At 50.5% G+C, this 16,558-nt stretch overlaps 1 protein-coding gene across 11 annotated transcripts in view; it reads right to left on the bottom strand.

Moving 5' to 3' along the window:
* The window catches only part of cfap61 (cilia and flagella associated protein 61), a 383,529-nt gene that overhangs the window by 331,366 nt on the left and 35,605 nt on the right, over positions 1 to 16,558 (bottom strand). For all 11 annotated transcript variants that reach the window (XM_085981775.1, XM_085981777.1, XM_085981776.1 and 8 more), the window contains 2 exons: positions 15,711 to 15,778; positions 15,457 to 15,580 (listed from right to left, as the gene is read on the bottom strand). In XM_085981775.1, the coding sequence (XP_085837901.1) occupies positions 15,457 to 15,580; positions 15,711 to 15,778 (192 nt within the window). The remainder of the gene's footprint in view (positions 1 to 15,456; positions 15,581 to 15,710; positions 15,779 to 16,558) is intronic.

Below are 16,558 nucleotides of genomic sequence, written 5' to 3'. Positions count from 1 at the left end.
TTTGTTTTTATTCAGCCTCAGCTTTTTAAACTGTCCAGGCCTGAAGGATTAGAAAAGACTCTGATTGCTGGGTTTAGACCAATTTCAAGACAAATTTTGTGACATCAACTGGCAACTGCCACCAAAGTGTGCGTAACTCCTTTAGATTTCTGTAAATATTCTGACCCCAAAAGTCCATGGGCTGCGATCCCAGCAATTTCACTGGAATCACACGTGCCAGTGCCCTATATTACTGATCCCGACTAGAGACTTTGCAGAGTCAGTTTAGTGCACTTCATTTACATGAGGCCAATGGGCGCAAGTGCCACTTTTGGCGCTTCCTTGGTTTTCGCTTGCCCGGTGTATCTGGAAAAGCCGGGCACCTACCCATGGGGGTTGCCAAGTCTCTCCCAACCCCCAACACCCACACCCACCCCCGGACTCAACACTATTCCTATTGGTCGCCAAGCAAGGGAGCTGCTCCAGGGGTCCAGGTTGCTAACCAGGCCTGGGCCCACCAGTGGGGCCTACATGCACTCTTGTGGAGACTGATATACCTAATTTCTCAGAGAACGGTCTGCCACCGGCTCCCTATCCAATGCCAGGACTAGTAACTCCCAGCTGAGACAGTCCCATCCTTGGCCCTGCCCCAGGCCATCATTTGCCTTGTAAGGGCTGTTCATTAACTTGTGAAGACTACAGAATGTTTGTACACATGAATATTATATGCATTGAAGGTTACAGTACATGTTTGTTCTTTTAAAAATTTCATGCAAAATGGGTAGAAAGACAAACACATATATACGCAGTGGGATAGCTTGTGAATTTGGTCCTGTATTGTCAAAGATGAACTTGTCATATGCAAAGGCAGGCTTACAAAACACAAAAATAAAATCCTTTTCCTCTAGCATTTTCCTCCAAACCCTGTACTTTCTCATGAATTGGACTTTAATTGAACTATGTGGTTAATATGAATTCAAATCCTGTGTTAAGTATTCTTTAGGACAGTATTTAGTGCCCTCTACAGCTGAGTGATGGAATAATCACAATAAGAAGCCAAACAGCAGACCATACAGCACAAAATCTTTACATACAAATATAAAAGAATATTCGGCTTACAAATATACCTTCTAAATCAATCTGGGTTCTGTTGTTGGAGGCTCACAGTACAATTCCCCCTCAACACACAAACACACTCACCCCCACCCCAGAACAGCAACCCACCAACAAAGTGCAAGGACCCTAATGAACATGTAGGGACGTTCTCCCTCACACCATTGCAGCCTTACCAATAACCCAAAACCAAGAGCAAACAAACTGCCTCAACCCTACCTCCCAACCTGCAATGTTCCCAGTGCAGTCATACTAAGAAGAAACCTGGATGCATCAAAGCAATTCTTCCGCAAGCACTATGCAATCAAATTGTACAATGGCGTCAAAATATATATGTGGGTGAGCACTTTTGTAGAATGTGTGAATGTACACTTTCACAAAATATATATGCAAATATATATGCAAATATACTTTGAATGTACATTTTTGAGAATTCAATAAAATTATTTTTTTTAATATCTCCAGAGTGAGACTATAGCATTTATATGGATTTGGATCATAATGAGTGTGTGTGACAGACCCTTTACAATGCAGAAAGGAATGAAGATTTGTTGCATCATAAAGTCTGTTAACAGGGTAATGTAGCAAATGGAAGCAAGTCGATGAAGAAGCAGAGGCTAATCATAGAGTTCAGCATCTGCAAGTACCGGGCTAAGAAGCACTCATTGGCTGGGAATTAAAATGAAACGGTCAACAACTAATGAGATGGAACAATATTCAAGGGTGGCAAATTACATCATTTGGTCAAACACTATAAGGTTCGGACATGAGTGAGATTTTGCATTTGTGCTGTTAAGAAAGTATGGAAGAGAGGAAGAAAGATGTCAGGCATAATAGCACGTGGAAGGTTGTTGGAGGTGCAAATGTTTTACCAGAAAAAGCACTGGAGGAAAAGATAATTAAAGGTTGGGCCTTTATGTGCCACACGAGGACCTCAAGGAACATTATAATGCTTTGAGTAAGGCAGACTGAAGCCTAAAAGCCAGAAAAGAGCTTCTTCAAAATGCTACAAATCTTCAAACAGACTAAAGAAGGTAATCTGGTCAATTTAAGAAGAACACCATTTGTGGACAAATTATTCAGTTCACCCAACGAATAAAGTTATTAAGGAGCTGTCTGTTTGAATCAAGCTTACAAAGCCAGGAATACAGTTTGATACTAACACAATCAAACTCAGTGATATCTGATAGGTAGTGAAGAAGACAAGATGCCCCTTAACACCTTGGCAGGTTGTAATACAAAAAGCTGGAAGAGGTGTTTTTTTCTTCTATAGAACCATAGTGTCAAGGCTTAATCTAATTTTCCATGTCAAAGCTTCTTAGAACCATGCAATATATGGGAAGACAAAAAAGAATTTTGATTTGACAGAATAAGTAAGCTGCAGACAGAATCTGGATGAAATAAATGGGAGGCGTCAAGATCAGTAAAGGGCAGTGTGCTGATAATACACTGTTGACCCATCATCTTCTAAGAGAGTTAGTAATTTCAGTGATGAATGATGCTTATCTGATGGACCTACTTGTTATCATGTTTATTGCTCCAAGTTGTTTCAATTCATGATGGCAATGTCATCATTCTCCCAACAGGAGTATGCACAAACATGACTCCTTTTCATTAATTTCAATAAGATAACTGAATGCTCCTGATATTCACCAACTGGTAATTGCCATTAACCTTTTTAGCATTATACTGCAGTTGTTATATCATAGTTTTTATCCATAACCCTGTAAGTTCCTCATCCTCAAGGACCTGTCCAACTCCATTTTAAAATTATTTATGGAATCCGCTCCCACCACCTTTGCAGCTAGAGCGTTCCAGATCCCGACACCTCATTGAGTGAAAACATTTCTCCTCATCTCCCCTCTAGATCTTTTGCCAATGATATTAAATCTATGACCTTTGGTTATTGACCCACTCTCCAGAGGGAATAGTTTTCTCTATATCGATTCTATCAAAACCTATCATCATCTTGAAAACCTCTATTAGGTCACCTCTTAACCTTCTCTGTCCCAAGGAGAACAGTTCTAACTTTTCCAACCTCGCCTCATAACTGAAGTCCCTCATCCCTGGGAACATCCTGGTAAACTCCTCTGTACCCTTTCCCTGAAGTGTGGTGCCCAGAATTGTCCACAATACTCCAGCAGAGGCCTAACCAGTGATTTATAAAGTTCTAGCATGATCTCTTTGCTTTTATATTCTATTCCTCCATTTATAAACCCAAGTAACCCATATGCTTTTTAACCACCTTATCAACTTGCCCTGCCACCTTTAAGGATTTGTGTATATGGACACCAAGATTTTCTGCTCATCTACATGTTTCAAAATCATGCCATTTATAGTATACTAGCTGGAGTGCCCGGCGGTGCTGAGGCTTTTTCGAGGGCATGTTGGAGTTGGAAGAGAGAGAGAGAGCGACTGGGGGGGAAGAGAGAGAGCGACTGGGGGGAAGAGAGAGAGCGACTACGGGGAAGAGAGCGAGGCGAGCGACGGGGGGGGGGGAAGAGAGAGAGCGACTGGGGGGGAAAGAGAGAGAGCGACTGGGGGGGGAAAGAGAGAGAGCGACTGGGGGGGAAGAGAGAGAGCGACTGGGGGGGGGGAAGAGAGAGAGCGACTGGGGGGAAGGGGGGGAAGGAGAGGGGGAAGGGGGGGAGGAGGGGACGGGGGGAGGAAGGGGACGGGGAGGAAGGGAGAGGGGAGGGGGGAGAGGGGAGGGGGGGAGAGGGGAGAGGGGAGGGGGGAGAGGGGAGGGGGGAGAGGGGAGGGGGAGAGGGGGAGAGGGGAGGGGGAGAGGGGAGGGGAGGGGGAGAGGGGAGGGGGAGGGGGAGAGAGGGGAGGGGGAGAGGGGAGGGGGAGAGGGGAGTGGGAGAGGGGAGTGGGAGAGGGGAGAGGGAGAGGGGAGTGGGAGAGGGGGGAGTGGGAGAGGAGGGGAGTGGGAGAGGAGGGGAGTGGGAGAGGAGGGGAGTGGGAGAGGAGGGGAGTGGGAGAGGAGGGGAGTGGGAGAGGAGGGGAGTGGGAGAGGAGGGGAGTGGGAGAGGAGGGGAGTGGGAGAGGAGGGGAGTGGGAGAGGAGGGGAGTGGGAGAGGAGGGGTGTGGGAGAGGAGGGGTGTGGGAGAGGAGGGGAGTGGGAGAGGAGGGGAGTGGGAGAGGAGGGGAGTGGGAGAGGAGGGGAGTGGGAGAGGAGGGGAGTGGGAGAGGAGGGGAGGGGGAGAGCGGAGAGGTGGGGGAGGTGGGGGGGAGAAAGGGAGTGGGGGAGCCAGCAGGCCCTCTCCCCTCTGCCGGCGATGGCTCCGCTGAGCTCCGTGCCGCCCCACGCACTGACATGCCGAGTGCAGCGCCCCGGTGAGCCCGAGCCCCGCCCTCCCGAGGCCGGGCCTGAGACGGCCGATTGCGGCTGGCCGGGCCCGGTTGCCTTGGTAACCCTCCTCCCCTCTCCGCCTCCCGATCTCTGGGACCGGACCTGGGCCTGAGCGGCTTGAGACGGCCGATTGCGGCTGGCGAGCCCGGTTGCCGGGGTAACCCTCTCCGCTCCCCCTCCCCTCCCGAGCCCCGCCCCCCCCCCGAATGAAGCGCGAGGAGCTTGCAGTGAGCCCAGCCAGCCTTTACCAAGATGGCTGGCCGCTGGTTCGGAATCGGGCCCAGCGGGATGGCCGGTGCGTAGCTCGGGCGTGGCTGGGCAACAGACGCCCAGGCTTCGAGGCCTGCCTGGAAAAACGGTGAAAGGTAGGAAAATTAGAGGTTAGAAAAAAGATTTACAAATGAATTAACTTTTTTAAAAACAATTCGTGTTTTAAAAGCAACTTTTTTTTTGGTGGAAATGTAGATTTGAAAAGAAACACGCAGAAAGCGGGAAAAAGAAATGAAAAGTTTGGAATCAAGATGGCGGCGACTCACCTCGGTTCAGAACGATAAGGCCCGCCCACACACGCACCGATTGGTCGACCGTCAGGTCACCGAAGCATAGGATTGGTCAATTGTCCCGTCACTCGACTCTAGGAGGGCCCACCCGCACGCTCCAGGAACCCGCCCCCACCACGCAGCGATTGGTCGACCGTCGGGTCGCTCGACCGTACGATTCGTCGACCTTGATGGCACCCTATGCTAATGAGCGAATAATGAGATGCCAATGAGCAGAATTTTGAACGTTTTTTGGATACCGCGGGCGCAACTTTTGTCTCGACGAAACGTAAATACGCTTATGACCGTTCCGGAATCGTAAGCTTTCTTTTGATGTAACTCACGTGTAGGTACGCTCTATAACTTTAGAGTGTATAGCCGGACAGACACACCGAAGGACAGACAGACAGACAGATAGACAGACAGACAGATCTATCCTTTTATATATATAGATAGATAGATAGACTAGCTGAAGTGCCCGGCGGTGCCGAGGGTCTTTTGAGGGCATGTTGTTGTTGGAAGAGAGAGAGAGAGAGAGAGCGACTGGGGGGAAGAGAGAGCGCGACTGGGGGAGAAGAGAGAGAGCGGGCGACTGGGGGGGGGGGGAAAGAGAGAGAGAGGGCGACTGGGGGGGAAGAGAGAGAGAGGGCGACTGGGGGGGGAGAGAGAGAGAGGGCGACTGGGGGGGGGAAGAGAGAGAGCGACTGGGGGGAAGAGAGAGAGCGACTGGGGGGGAAGAGAGAGAGCGACTGGGGGGAAAGAGAGCGACTGGGGGGAAAGAGAGCGACTGGGGGGAAGAGAGAGAGCGACTGGGGGGAAGAGAGAGAGCGACTGGGGGGAAGAGAGAGAGCGACTGGGGGGAAGAGAGAGAGCAACTGGGGGGAAGAGAGAGAGCGACTGGGGGGGGAAGAGAGAGAGCGACTGGGGGGGGAAGAGAGAGAGCGACTGGGGGGGAAGAGAGAGAGCGACTGGGGGGAAGAGAGAGAGAGAGCGACTGGGGGGAAGAGAGAGAGCGACTGGGGGGGAAGAGAGAGAGCGACTGGGGGGGAAGAGAGAGAGCGACTGGGGGGAAGAGAGAGAGCGACTGGGGGGAAGAGAGAGAGCGACTGGGGGGAAGAGAGAGAGCGACTGGGGGGAAGAGAGAGAGCGACTGGGGGGAAGAGAGAGAGCGACTGGGGGGAAGAGAGAGAGCGACTGGGGGGAAGGGGGGAAGGAGGTGGGGGAGGAAAGGAGGGGATGGGAGGAAAGGGGGAGGGGGAAGAAGGGGGCGGGGGAGGGAGGAGGAAGGGGGAGGGGGGAAGAAGGGGGAGGGAGAAGAGGGAAGAAGGGGGAAGAAGGAAGAATGGGGAGGGGGAAGGGGAAGAAGGGGGAAGAAGGGGGAGGGGGGAAGAAGGGGGAGGGGGGAAGAAGGGGGAGGGGGGAGGGGGATTGGGGAAGAAGGGGGAGAGGGGAAGAAGGGGGAGAGGGAAAGAAGGGGGAGAGGGAAAGAAGGGGGAGGGGGAAAGAAGGGGAGGGGGAAAGAAGGGGGAGGGGGAAAGAAGGGGGAGGGGGAAAGAAGGGGGAAAGAAGGGGGAGGGGGAAAGAAGGGGGGGAGGGGAAGAAGGGGGAAGAAGGGGGGAAGGGGGAAGAAGGGGGGAGGGGGAAGAAGGGGGGGAAGGGGGAAGAAGGGGGAGGGGGAGGGTGAAGAAGGGGGAGGGGGGAGGGGGAACAAGGGGGGAAGGGGAAGAAGGGGGGAAGGGGGAGGGGTGAAGAAGGGGGAGGGGGAAGGGGGAAGAAGGGGGGAAGGGGAAGAAGGGGGGAAGGGGGAGGGGTGAAGAAGGGGGAGGGGGAAGGGGGAAGAAGGGGGAGGGGGAAGAAGGGGGAGGGGGAAGAAGGGGGAGGGGGAAGAAGGGGGAGGGGGAAGGGGGAAGAAGGGGGAGGGGGAAGGGGGAAGAAGGGGAGGGGAAGGGGGAAGAGTGAAGAAGGGGGGGGGAAGGGGGAAGAAGGGGGGAAGGGGAAGAAGGGGGGAAGGGTGAAGAAGGGGGAGGGGGAAGGGGGAAGAAGGGGGAGGGGGAAGAAGGGGGAGGGGAAGAAGGGGGAGGGGGAAGGGGAAGAAGGGGGAGGGGGAAGAAGGGGGAGGGGAAGAAGGGGAGGGGAAGGGGGAAGAGTGAAGAAGGGGGAGGGGGAAGGGGGAAGAAGGGGGAGGGGGAAGAAGGGGGAGGGGGAAGAAGGGGGAGGGGAAGGGGGAAGAAGGGGGAGAGGGGAAGAAGGGGGAGGGGGAAGAAGGGGAGGGGAAGGGGGAAGAGTGAAGAAGGGGGAGGGGGAAGGGGGAAGAAGGGGGAGGGGGAAGGGGGAAGAAGGGGAGGGGAAGGGGGAAGAGTGAAGAAGGGGGAGGGGGAAGGGGGGAAGAGAGGAAGGGGAGGGGGAAGAAGGGGGAGGGGGGAAGAAGGGGGAGGGGGAGGGGGAAAGAAGGGGGAGGGGGAGGGGGAAAGAAGGGGGAGGGGGGAAGGGGGAAGAAGGGGGAGGGGAAGAAGGGGGAGGGGGAAGAATGGGGAGGGGGAAGAAGGGGGAGGGGGGAAGAAGGGGAGGGGGAGGAAGGGGGAAGAAGGGGGAGGGGGAAGAAGGGGGAGGGGGAAGAAGGGGAGGGGGAAGAAGGGGAAGAAGGGGAGGGGGGAAGGGGGGGAAGAAGGGGAGGGGTAAGAAGGGGGAGGGGGGAAGGGGGGGAAGAAGGGGGGAGGGGGAAGAAGGGGGTGGGGGGAGGGGGAAGGGGGAGGGGGGATGAAGGGGGAGGGGGGATGAAGGGGAGGGGGGATGAAGGGGGAGGGGGGAAGAGGGGTAAGAAGGGGGAGGGGGAGGGGGGAATGAGGGGGAGGGGGGAATGAGGTGGAGGGGGGATGGGGGAAGAGGGGGGAAGAAGGGGGAGGGGGGAAGAAGGGGGAGGAAGAAGGTGGAGGGGGCAGGGTGCGAAGAAGGGAGAAGGGGGGAAGAAGGGGGCGGGGGAGGGGGGAGAGGGGAAGAAGGGGGAGGGGGGCAGGAGGGGAGAGGGGGGAGGGGAGCGCCCCGCCAGCCCGAGCACTGCCCCCCGCGCCCTGCCTCCCCGAGCCCCGCCCCCCTCCTCCCCGAGCCCCGCCCCCGATCTCCCGAGCCCCGCTCCCCGATCTCCCGAGCCCCGCCCCCCCCGATCACCCAATGCTCCCCCCCCCCGATCTCCCGAGGCTCAGCACCCCCCCGATCTCCCGAGGCTCGCCCCCCCCCCGATCTCCCGAGGCGACCCCCCCCGATCTCCCGAGGCCCCCCCGATCTCCCGAGGCCCGCCCCCACCGATCACCCGAGGCCCGCCCCCCCGAGGCCCGCACCCCCCCCGATCTCCCGAGCCCCGTCCCACGATCTCCCGAGCCCCGCCCCCCGCCCCAGCCGGCCTCAAGAGCAGAGAGAGAGACGCCGCCGCACAACCTACCGCGTGAGGTCGGGCCTGACTCAAGTCGTGCGCGCTGACTCCTGCCCCACCCGCCTTTACTAAGATGGCGGCGGTGGCGATGCTCGGCTCAGGCCAGCCCCCTCCAGCCTTCACAAAGGTGGCGGCGCTCGCGAGCCGCTTGTTGAGCGCGACGGGAGATGCCTAGCTCGGGTGTGGCTGGGCAACAGAGGCCCAGGCTTACAGGCCTGGCAAAACGGTGAAAGGTAGGAAAATTCTAGATGTTAGAGAAAAGATTTACAAATTAATTAAATTTTTAAAAAAACAATGTGTGTTTCAAAAGCAACTTTTTTTTTGCTGGAAATGTAGATTTGAAAAGAAACACGCAGAAAGTGGGAAAAAGAAATGAACAGTTTGGAATCAAGATGGCGGCCACTCACCTCGGTTCAGAATGATAAGGCCCGCCCACACATGCACCGATTGGTCAACCGTCAGGTCACTGAACTGTAGGATTGGTCAATCGTCCTGTCACTCGACTGTAGGATGGCCCGCCCGCACACGCAATAAACCCGCCCCCGTGATGCAGCGATTGGTCGACCGTCGGGTTGCTCGACTGTACGATTGGTCAACCTTCACGTCACTCGATGCTAATGAGCGGATAATGAGCGGAATTTTGAAAGTTTTTTGGATACCGTCGGAACAATTTTTGTCCGACCAAAAAGTAAATACGCCTACAAGAGTCCTCTAATTATGCGCTTTCTTTTGATATAACAAATGTGTAGGTACGCTCTATAACTTTTGATTGTATAGCCGGACAGAGAGACAGAAAGACAGACAGAGAGACATACTTGTTTTACATATATAGATAGATAGATACTTTCCATATTAGTCCTCCCAAAGTGCATCACTTCACACTCCTCCGCATTGAACTCCACGCTTCTACCCATTTGACCATCCTGTCTATGCCATCCTGAAGTCTACAACTAGCCTCATCACTATCTACTACTTTGTCAAGTTTTGTATCATCTGCAAAATTTATAATGCTGCTCCCTACACCCAAATCTAGGTCGTTTATAAAAAATTTTTAAAGTAATGGACCCAAAGCTAATCCTTGGGGAACACCACTGCAAACCACCTCCCAGTCTGGAAAAAACATCCACCACCACCACCCTTTGCTTCCTGTCACTGAACCAATTCCGTATCCATGCCCCCACTTACCCCTTAATTCCATGGGCTTACATCTTCTTAACAAGCCTCCTGTGTGGCAATTGGTGAAATGCCTTCTGAAAGTCCATATATACATCTACTGCACTACCTTGAGCAACCTTCTCTGTTACCTCAGCAAAGAATTCAATCAAGTTAGTCAGACATGATTTCCTGTAAACAAATCCATGCTGACTCTCCTCGATTAGCACTTGCTTTTCCAAATGGAAGTTTATTTTGTCCCTGATAATAGTGTTGTTCAATTTTACTCAACAATCATCTTGAAATTCACGTAACACCTATTTGTCATGTCACATGAAATTATAATAAAATATTTCCCTGAGAATGCCAAATACAAAGTCTGAGAAAGAAACAGTGAAAAGCAGAAAGCTTTTGTATGCTTCACTGCTTTGGGATCATTGGAAGTTTGTGTAAGGCTCGCAAAATTATACAGATTCCCCCAAAGTACGAAAAGAAGAGATATTGGACTGTTTGAAGGAATATTGGGCCAAAAGGGGCTTAAAAATCAAAACCCCCAGGATTTCTGCTAGTTTAAAAGGCATGTTCAGGCCTGTGGAAAAGCTGCAACGAAGGGAATGGGTTGGACACTGTGGGACAGACAGTTTGAGTATTGGAAAGGCCAGATTGTCTGAGAATGTTCTGGGCCATCCCAGTCATTCTACATAAAGACAATAGGCCCACGGGAGGACAGTTCCCACCGAAAACCTACAGGGCCATCAAGAACATGAATAATACAATACATGCCACTAGTCAACAAAAGAGACCCTGGCCCCAGCAGGAGAAAACAATCAAACAACAGTTTAAACCACTCAAAGATTTCCAAAACCACTCTGCATATTTAACCTGATTTTCGAAGCAATCCCGAAACTAGTTAAAAGCCAATTAAAAATAGATGGGACCAGCCCCGAAACTCAATGAGAATCTAAACCTATTAAAATTAACGAGCCCGCCAAAATTAACAATGGACCAGAGGAGATTTGGCAGTCAGATAATTGAGGCCTGGTTGTTCAGTTCGACGGACAGTCAGTTGAGGACACAGCTCAAGAAGGCTCAAGTTCAGTACAGGAGAAGGTACGGTTCAGAAAGAGTACTACTCATTATCATCACCGTACATAGTTGGAGGATCGGAGACTTGAGGAAAGAACGAAATGAAAGGAAAAAGGAATCGCGGCAACCAAAGGCCTCAAGAAACCAACAACGAACAATATTACCACCAACTAGGTAATATTGGGCCACCGCGACCAACAAGAAGTCGAAAATTCGCAAGTTTGTTTCCACTCTACAAGCTAGCCTGACTTACCCCTGGGTAAGATTTGACACAAAAGACTCTAAAAACTATACCTAACCAAAGAAAATTGGGTACTTACCCGATAAATCCAACTACGCATCCAACTGCATCAGCGGACAGGTGAAGACTGAAAACCCAACGCAGGTGCAGTCTTCCACCACGTCCGGGGTACGGCAGGCCCCAACCACAACTAAAGAGAACACCGAAATCGCGAACCTCTACAATCTGTCAAGAAAGTTGTTTGGTGAGCATTTCCTGGTCCTCTGGAATTCAACCTAGTTAGGATAGTGGGATTGGGAAGGGTAAGGTATTTTGTCTATTGTCATTCTCCCTCGCATATTCCGAAGTGTTCCCCCTTTTAGAGTATAAGTTTTATTGTATTGTATATTTTTCCTGTCTCAAAATAAAATCTAAATTCTTTTGACCAACTCAGGTGTCTGTTGCAATTTCATTACAACCCTCAAATAAGTCCAAAGTCTAGAACCAAGGGAATGGGAGCGATTCGAACCGCTCAGGGAGTCAGAGGTGAAGCTGACCACACACACCACCCCTTACATTTGTGAACTTTCAAACTCAGAATTTTATTTTCTTTGCTTCTCCTTTAACTGTAAAAAAAGTTATTTCTCTTTACCATTGTCACATAATCTTACGCAGTCAAGACGTAGGCAGGTAACCTGATGCCTGTTCTCTGCAGCTGAAACTCTTAAAGCCAGCTGACCACCAAGTGGGAGGACTTTCCCACCAATATGTTCTCATGAGAAAATACCTGAGGCTAAATATTCGAGTACGCTGGAAATCTGGGCAAGGGTAAGGGCCGCCCGCCGAGAGAGCGCAGGCAGCACTGGTATTTTGGTGCTACCTGCTAATTAACATCAGCATAGCGTTGATTTTGTGTAACACATTCTTTCCAGCGCTAAGCTCAGCAGGAGGGTGAAGGTGGCGTCTGTCTCCCGCTTGCAGTGAAGGCCGTGTACGGAACAGCTGCTGTACTTGCTACAAAAATATTACCTGCCACCCGATGTTTGTTGATTTTTTAAACAGTTAATGAAATGAATGCATCTGCGTTCCCTGTCACACTAATCTTTCCCCAATGGCTACTCTTGAAAGTGTTTAAATATGTAGTAATCGTGCCAGCTTTTAGTGGGTCTTGCATACTTGACAGAAAATAATAATTTGATAAATAAATTATGATGGAATTTTGAATAGATTATTTATAATTCCGTAAAATTTTACGCAGTGGAGTCCAGATTTGCTAGGGGTGACGTTTTGGTGACATCATCATAAAGATAAAAGAGATCTTATCAGAGCTGAGCATCAAACATTGCGATGGAGGTTCTAGGCAATCTGATGCTCTTTAGGAATTCATTTTTTTTTATTTGCTGTTTTGTACAGGTGTTCCGTTCTGAACTAAAAGCTTGTTCCACAAGGTTTCACCCATTGATTTACTGACCCACAAACACTGTAGGCCTCCCAGACAGCTGCCAGAAAATGCAAAATCCCTCCCCGCCCCCCCACCCCCTCAACTGAAGGGAAAAAAATGAAAGTATAAAAGAACATTGGCAAAGGAGGCGTTTGAAGTTCCGGCATCCATCTGAGGTGTTTTCCACTTGTCAGCCTCCATCCTCGTATACAATCTGCCAAGTCCTGCCAGACGCCTCATGGCCATTAACGCTGCTGAAATGCTTTTAGCAGCTGTACGCACTGGCGTGCTTTAGAGAGGGCAGCAATAGGAGCGGTGAAATCCAAAATGGATGAGCAGGCGTCAACTCAGCGTTCCACAGCAATTGACATCACGCTCCGACTCATTACAATAATTTCAGCGAGCGCAAGCACTGGCAGCGCTGACAACCTGCCAAAAATGGCAGCCGCTGTGGGGCCCACTGACAGTAGGCGATAGTGCAGCGGCTGCCATTTTCCCCCCAAATCGGGCGGTAACGGGTGGCGCTAAACTCCCAACTTTTTAGCCCCGGAGCTTCTTTTCCCTCTTCCCCTTCCTGATGGCACAGCTAGGATCGGGACCTCTCAGTTTTGAGAATTAATGTCCTACTAATCTATAAACAGCATTCCAGTGACCTTCCATTCACTTCCCCAGCATGCATACACACACTTACTTTAAATCCAAAATCCACCAAGATATAAAAGCTGTTCATTAATTTTTTTGTTGTAGCTGGCTCAGTAATAGCACTCTCGCCTCAGAGTTAGAATATGGTGGGTTCAACCACCACTCCAAGACCCGAGCACATAATCTAGGCTGACACTTATATGGAGTACTGCATGAGTGCTGCATTGTTGGAGGTGTCGCCTTTTGGATGAGATGTTAAACTGAGGCTCAGTTTGCTTGTTCAGTGGATGTAAAAATCCCATGGTGGCATTATTTGAAGAGCAGGGAAGGTCTCCTGGTATCCTAACCAACATTTATCACTCTACCGAATTTGAGGAGGACACTCCATAATCCCTCACGGTTGACAGTGTCAAAGGCCTTTGTGAGATCAAAGAAGGTCATGTACAGCGGTTGGTGCTGTTCCCTGCATTTCTCTTGTAATTCACGTGTGGTGAAGATCATGTTCATTGTGCCCCTTAGTGGGTGGAATCCGCATTGCGACTCTGGGAGGAGCTCTTCAGCCACTGGGAGAAGGCGATTGAGGAGGATTCTTGCACTGACTTTCCCTGTGGCAAACAGCAGGCAAACTCCTCTGTAATTACCGCAATCGGACTTGTCACCTTTCTTGAAGATGGTCACAATTACGGCGTCTCCGAGATCCTCTGGCATGCTCTCCTCCTTCCAGATGAGAAATGAATTCATGAATTCACGCCAGTAGTGCTTCTCCGCCATGCTTTAGTGCCTCGGCGGGGATTCCATCTGCTCCTGAGGCCTTGTTATTCTTCAGTTGTCGGATGGCCTTTTCAACCTCATGCCGGGCTAGGGTTGTGCTGAGATGGTGGCGGGTAGTATGCTGTGGGATGGAGTCAAATTCGGCTGCCCTCAAAAGTTTGTCACTATCCTCCGCCTGCTTCACGACGGTTTCCACCACAGACCCAATTCATGTACGAACCGGGGTCAAGCAAGGCTGTGTCATTGCACCAATGTTCTTCTTGATCTTCCTCGCTGCAATGCTCCATCTCACCCTCAGTAAGCTCCCCACTGGAGTGGAGCTAATTTACAGAACAAACGGGAAACTGTTCAACCTCCGTCGCCTCCAGTCCAGATCCAAGGTCGTCCCATCCTCTGTCGTCGAATTACAGTATGCAGATGACGCTTGCGTCTGCGCTCACTCGGAGGTCGAACTCCAAACCATTGTCAACACCTTCACCGAAGCGTACGAGAGCATGGGCCTTACACTAAACATCCGTAAGACAAAGGACCTCTACCAACCTGCCCCTGCCACACAGTACCGCCCCCCCCCCCGATTATCAAAATCCACGACAAGGCCTTGGACAATGTGGACCACTTTCCATACCTCGGGAGCCTACTGTCAACAAGGGCAGACGACGATGACGATGTCCAACACTGCCTTCAGTGTGCCAGTGCAGCCTTCGGTCGCCTGAGGAAGAGTGTGTTTGAAGACCAGGACCTCAAACCCGGCACTAAGCTCATGGTCTACAGAGCAGCAGTGATACCCGCCCTGCTGTATGCCTCAGAGACATGGACCATGTACAGCAGGCACCTCAAAGCACTGGAGAGGTATCACCAACGCTGCCTCCGCAAGATCCTGCAAATCCATTGGCAGGATAGGCGCACCAACATCAGTGTTCTTGCTCAGGCCAACATCCCCAGCATTGAAGCTTTGACCACGCTCGATCAGCTCCGATGGACGGGTCACATTGTTCGCATGCCCGATACGAGACTCCCAAAACAAGTGCTCTACTCGGAGCTCTGGCACGGCAAGAGAGCCCCAGGTTGGCAGAGGAAACGCTTCAAGGACACCCTCAAAGCCTTCTTGAAAAAGTGTAACATCCCCAGCGACACCTGGGAATCCCTGGCCCAAGACCGCACAAAGTGGAGGAGAAGCATCCGGGAAGGCGCCAAACACCTCGTGTCTCTTCGCCGGGAGCAAGCGGAAGCCAAGCGCAGGCAGCGCAAGGAGTGCACGTCAACCCAAGCACCCCACCCACCCGCCCCTTCAACCACCATCTGCCCCACCTGTGACAGAGACTGTAGGTCCCGCATTGGACTCATCAGTCACCTGCGAACTCATTTTTAATGTGGAAGCAAGTCATCCTCGGTTCCGAGGGACTGCCTAAGAAGAAGAAGAAGATCACTCTACCAACACCACCAGAACAGACCTCATTCCGGATTGTTGGGCCTTGCTGTGCACAAATTGGCTGCTATATTTGCCTACATAACAATAGTGACTACACTTCAAAAGTAATTTATTGAGTGTAAATTGCTTTGGGATGTCTGGAGAATGTGAAAGGCATTATAAAATGAAAGTTCTTCTGCCTCGCTGTTGGTTCAGAATGCATCAAGTAAGTAAATTCAAATCCTAATATTTAATTATCTTTAAGCAAGTCATTGGAAAAAGGCAATTCCTACAAGAGAGGTATCCATCAGAAGCTCCATTACCTGGCTTTTCGAATATATAATACTGGAACATAATCCTTTCTATAACAGATGAAGGCTGAATACTGCACACCATCTGTCTTCTTAAATTGTGGCATAGGTGCAAACAGGATAGATACAGCAGGATCTGAGGTGGAAGTAAGACAGAATTCATTACTGGATTTATTTGATTGAATCATTATATTTAAAAAGTAAAACATTTCTAAAAATTGAACTTGAAGAATGAGACCTCTGACAATTCATAAACAATCTTTTACCTAGGATGACTTTCTTTTGAACGGAAAGGATTATATAGTGCAGTTCTCGGACGGTATTAAAGACGGTCCTATAGCAGTATTGGAAATAAATTAACAGTTTTTGTAATTGTACATTCTGACATTGGTTCATGAGGCACAAGAACAAGAATCAACAAATGTCATTTGCACAGTACAGCAGTGTGCGTAATCGCCATTATTTCCGCAGGGGCTATTTCCATCATCTGCCATAACCTAGGCAGAAAATCTGCAGAAATAGGTAGTAATCAAATAATTACACCTGGAACTTTTATCTAACTGCAAAAAAGTCTTCATGAAATTGGTAAATCAGGCACACATTAAAACTAGCATAGTACACAAGTCGCCAATCAGTTCAAACGGCAACATGCTACTTAGTGCGTCTCTCCCCCACCTCCATTTTTTTCACACACACACACACACACACCACACACACACAGTAAAAGGACTGCAGTATTCCATAACTAAATGCAGAAATTAAAAGAACAAATGGAGAAATCATAAGGGAAGTATTATTTTGCTCAAAGTATTCTCCCCAATGTCTAGCAGAGATCCACTTTTCAGGTCTCCTTCCTTCCAGCACATTCTGGAGACTCAGAGGAGCCACCTATGTCCTGGAGCGGTTCCATTCATTTCAAGCGGACTGCAACTTCGGACTAGATGGAAGCTGAACCCTAAACACCAAGCCTGGTGCATGCTTTTCCAATAGTCTGTTTTCTTCAGATTGGATATTCTTACTGAATATTTTGATTCCATACTTTTACATAAATATTTGGGGAATAGTTTAAACAATAAATATCCCTCTCGATGGACTTTCTAGGTAATATTTCACT

The sequence above is a fragment of the Somniosus microcephalus genome, chromosome 3 (assembly GCF_052327205.1).
Source record: "Somniosus microcephalus isolate GS21.2 chromosome 3, FLI_Smic_1.0, whole genome shotgun sequence".
Classification (NCBI taxonomy): Eukaryota; Metazoa; Chordata; class Chondrichthyes; order Squaliformes; family Somniosidae; genus Somniosus; species Somniosus microcephalus.
Note: the sequence above shows the minus strand (reverse complement) of the source record. Positions and strands in the feature narration are given on the sequence as shown.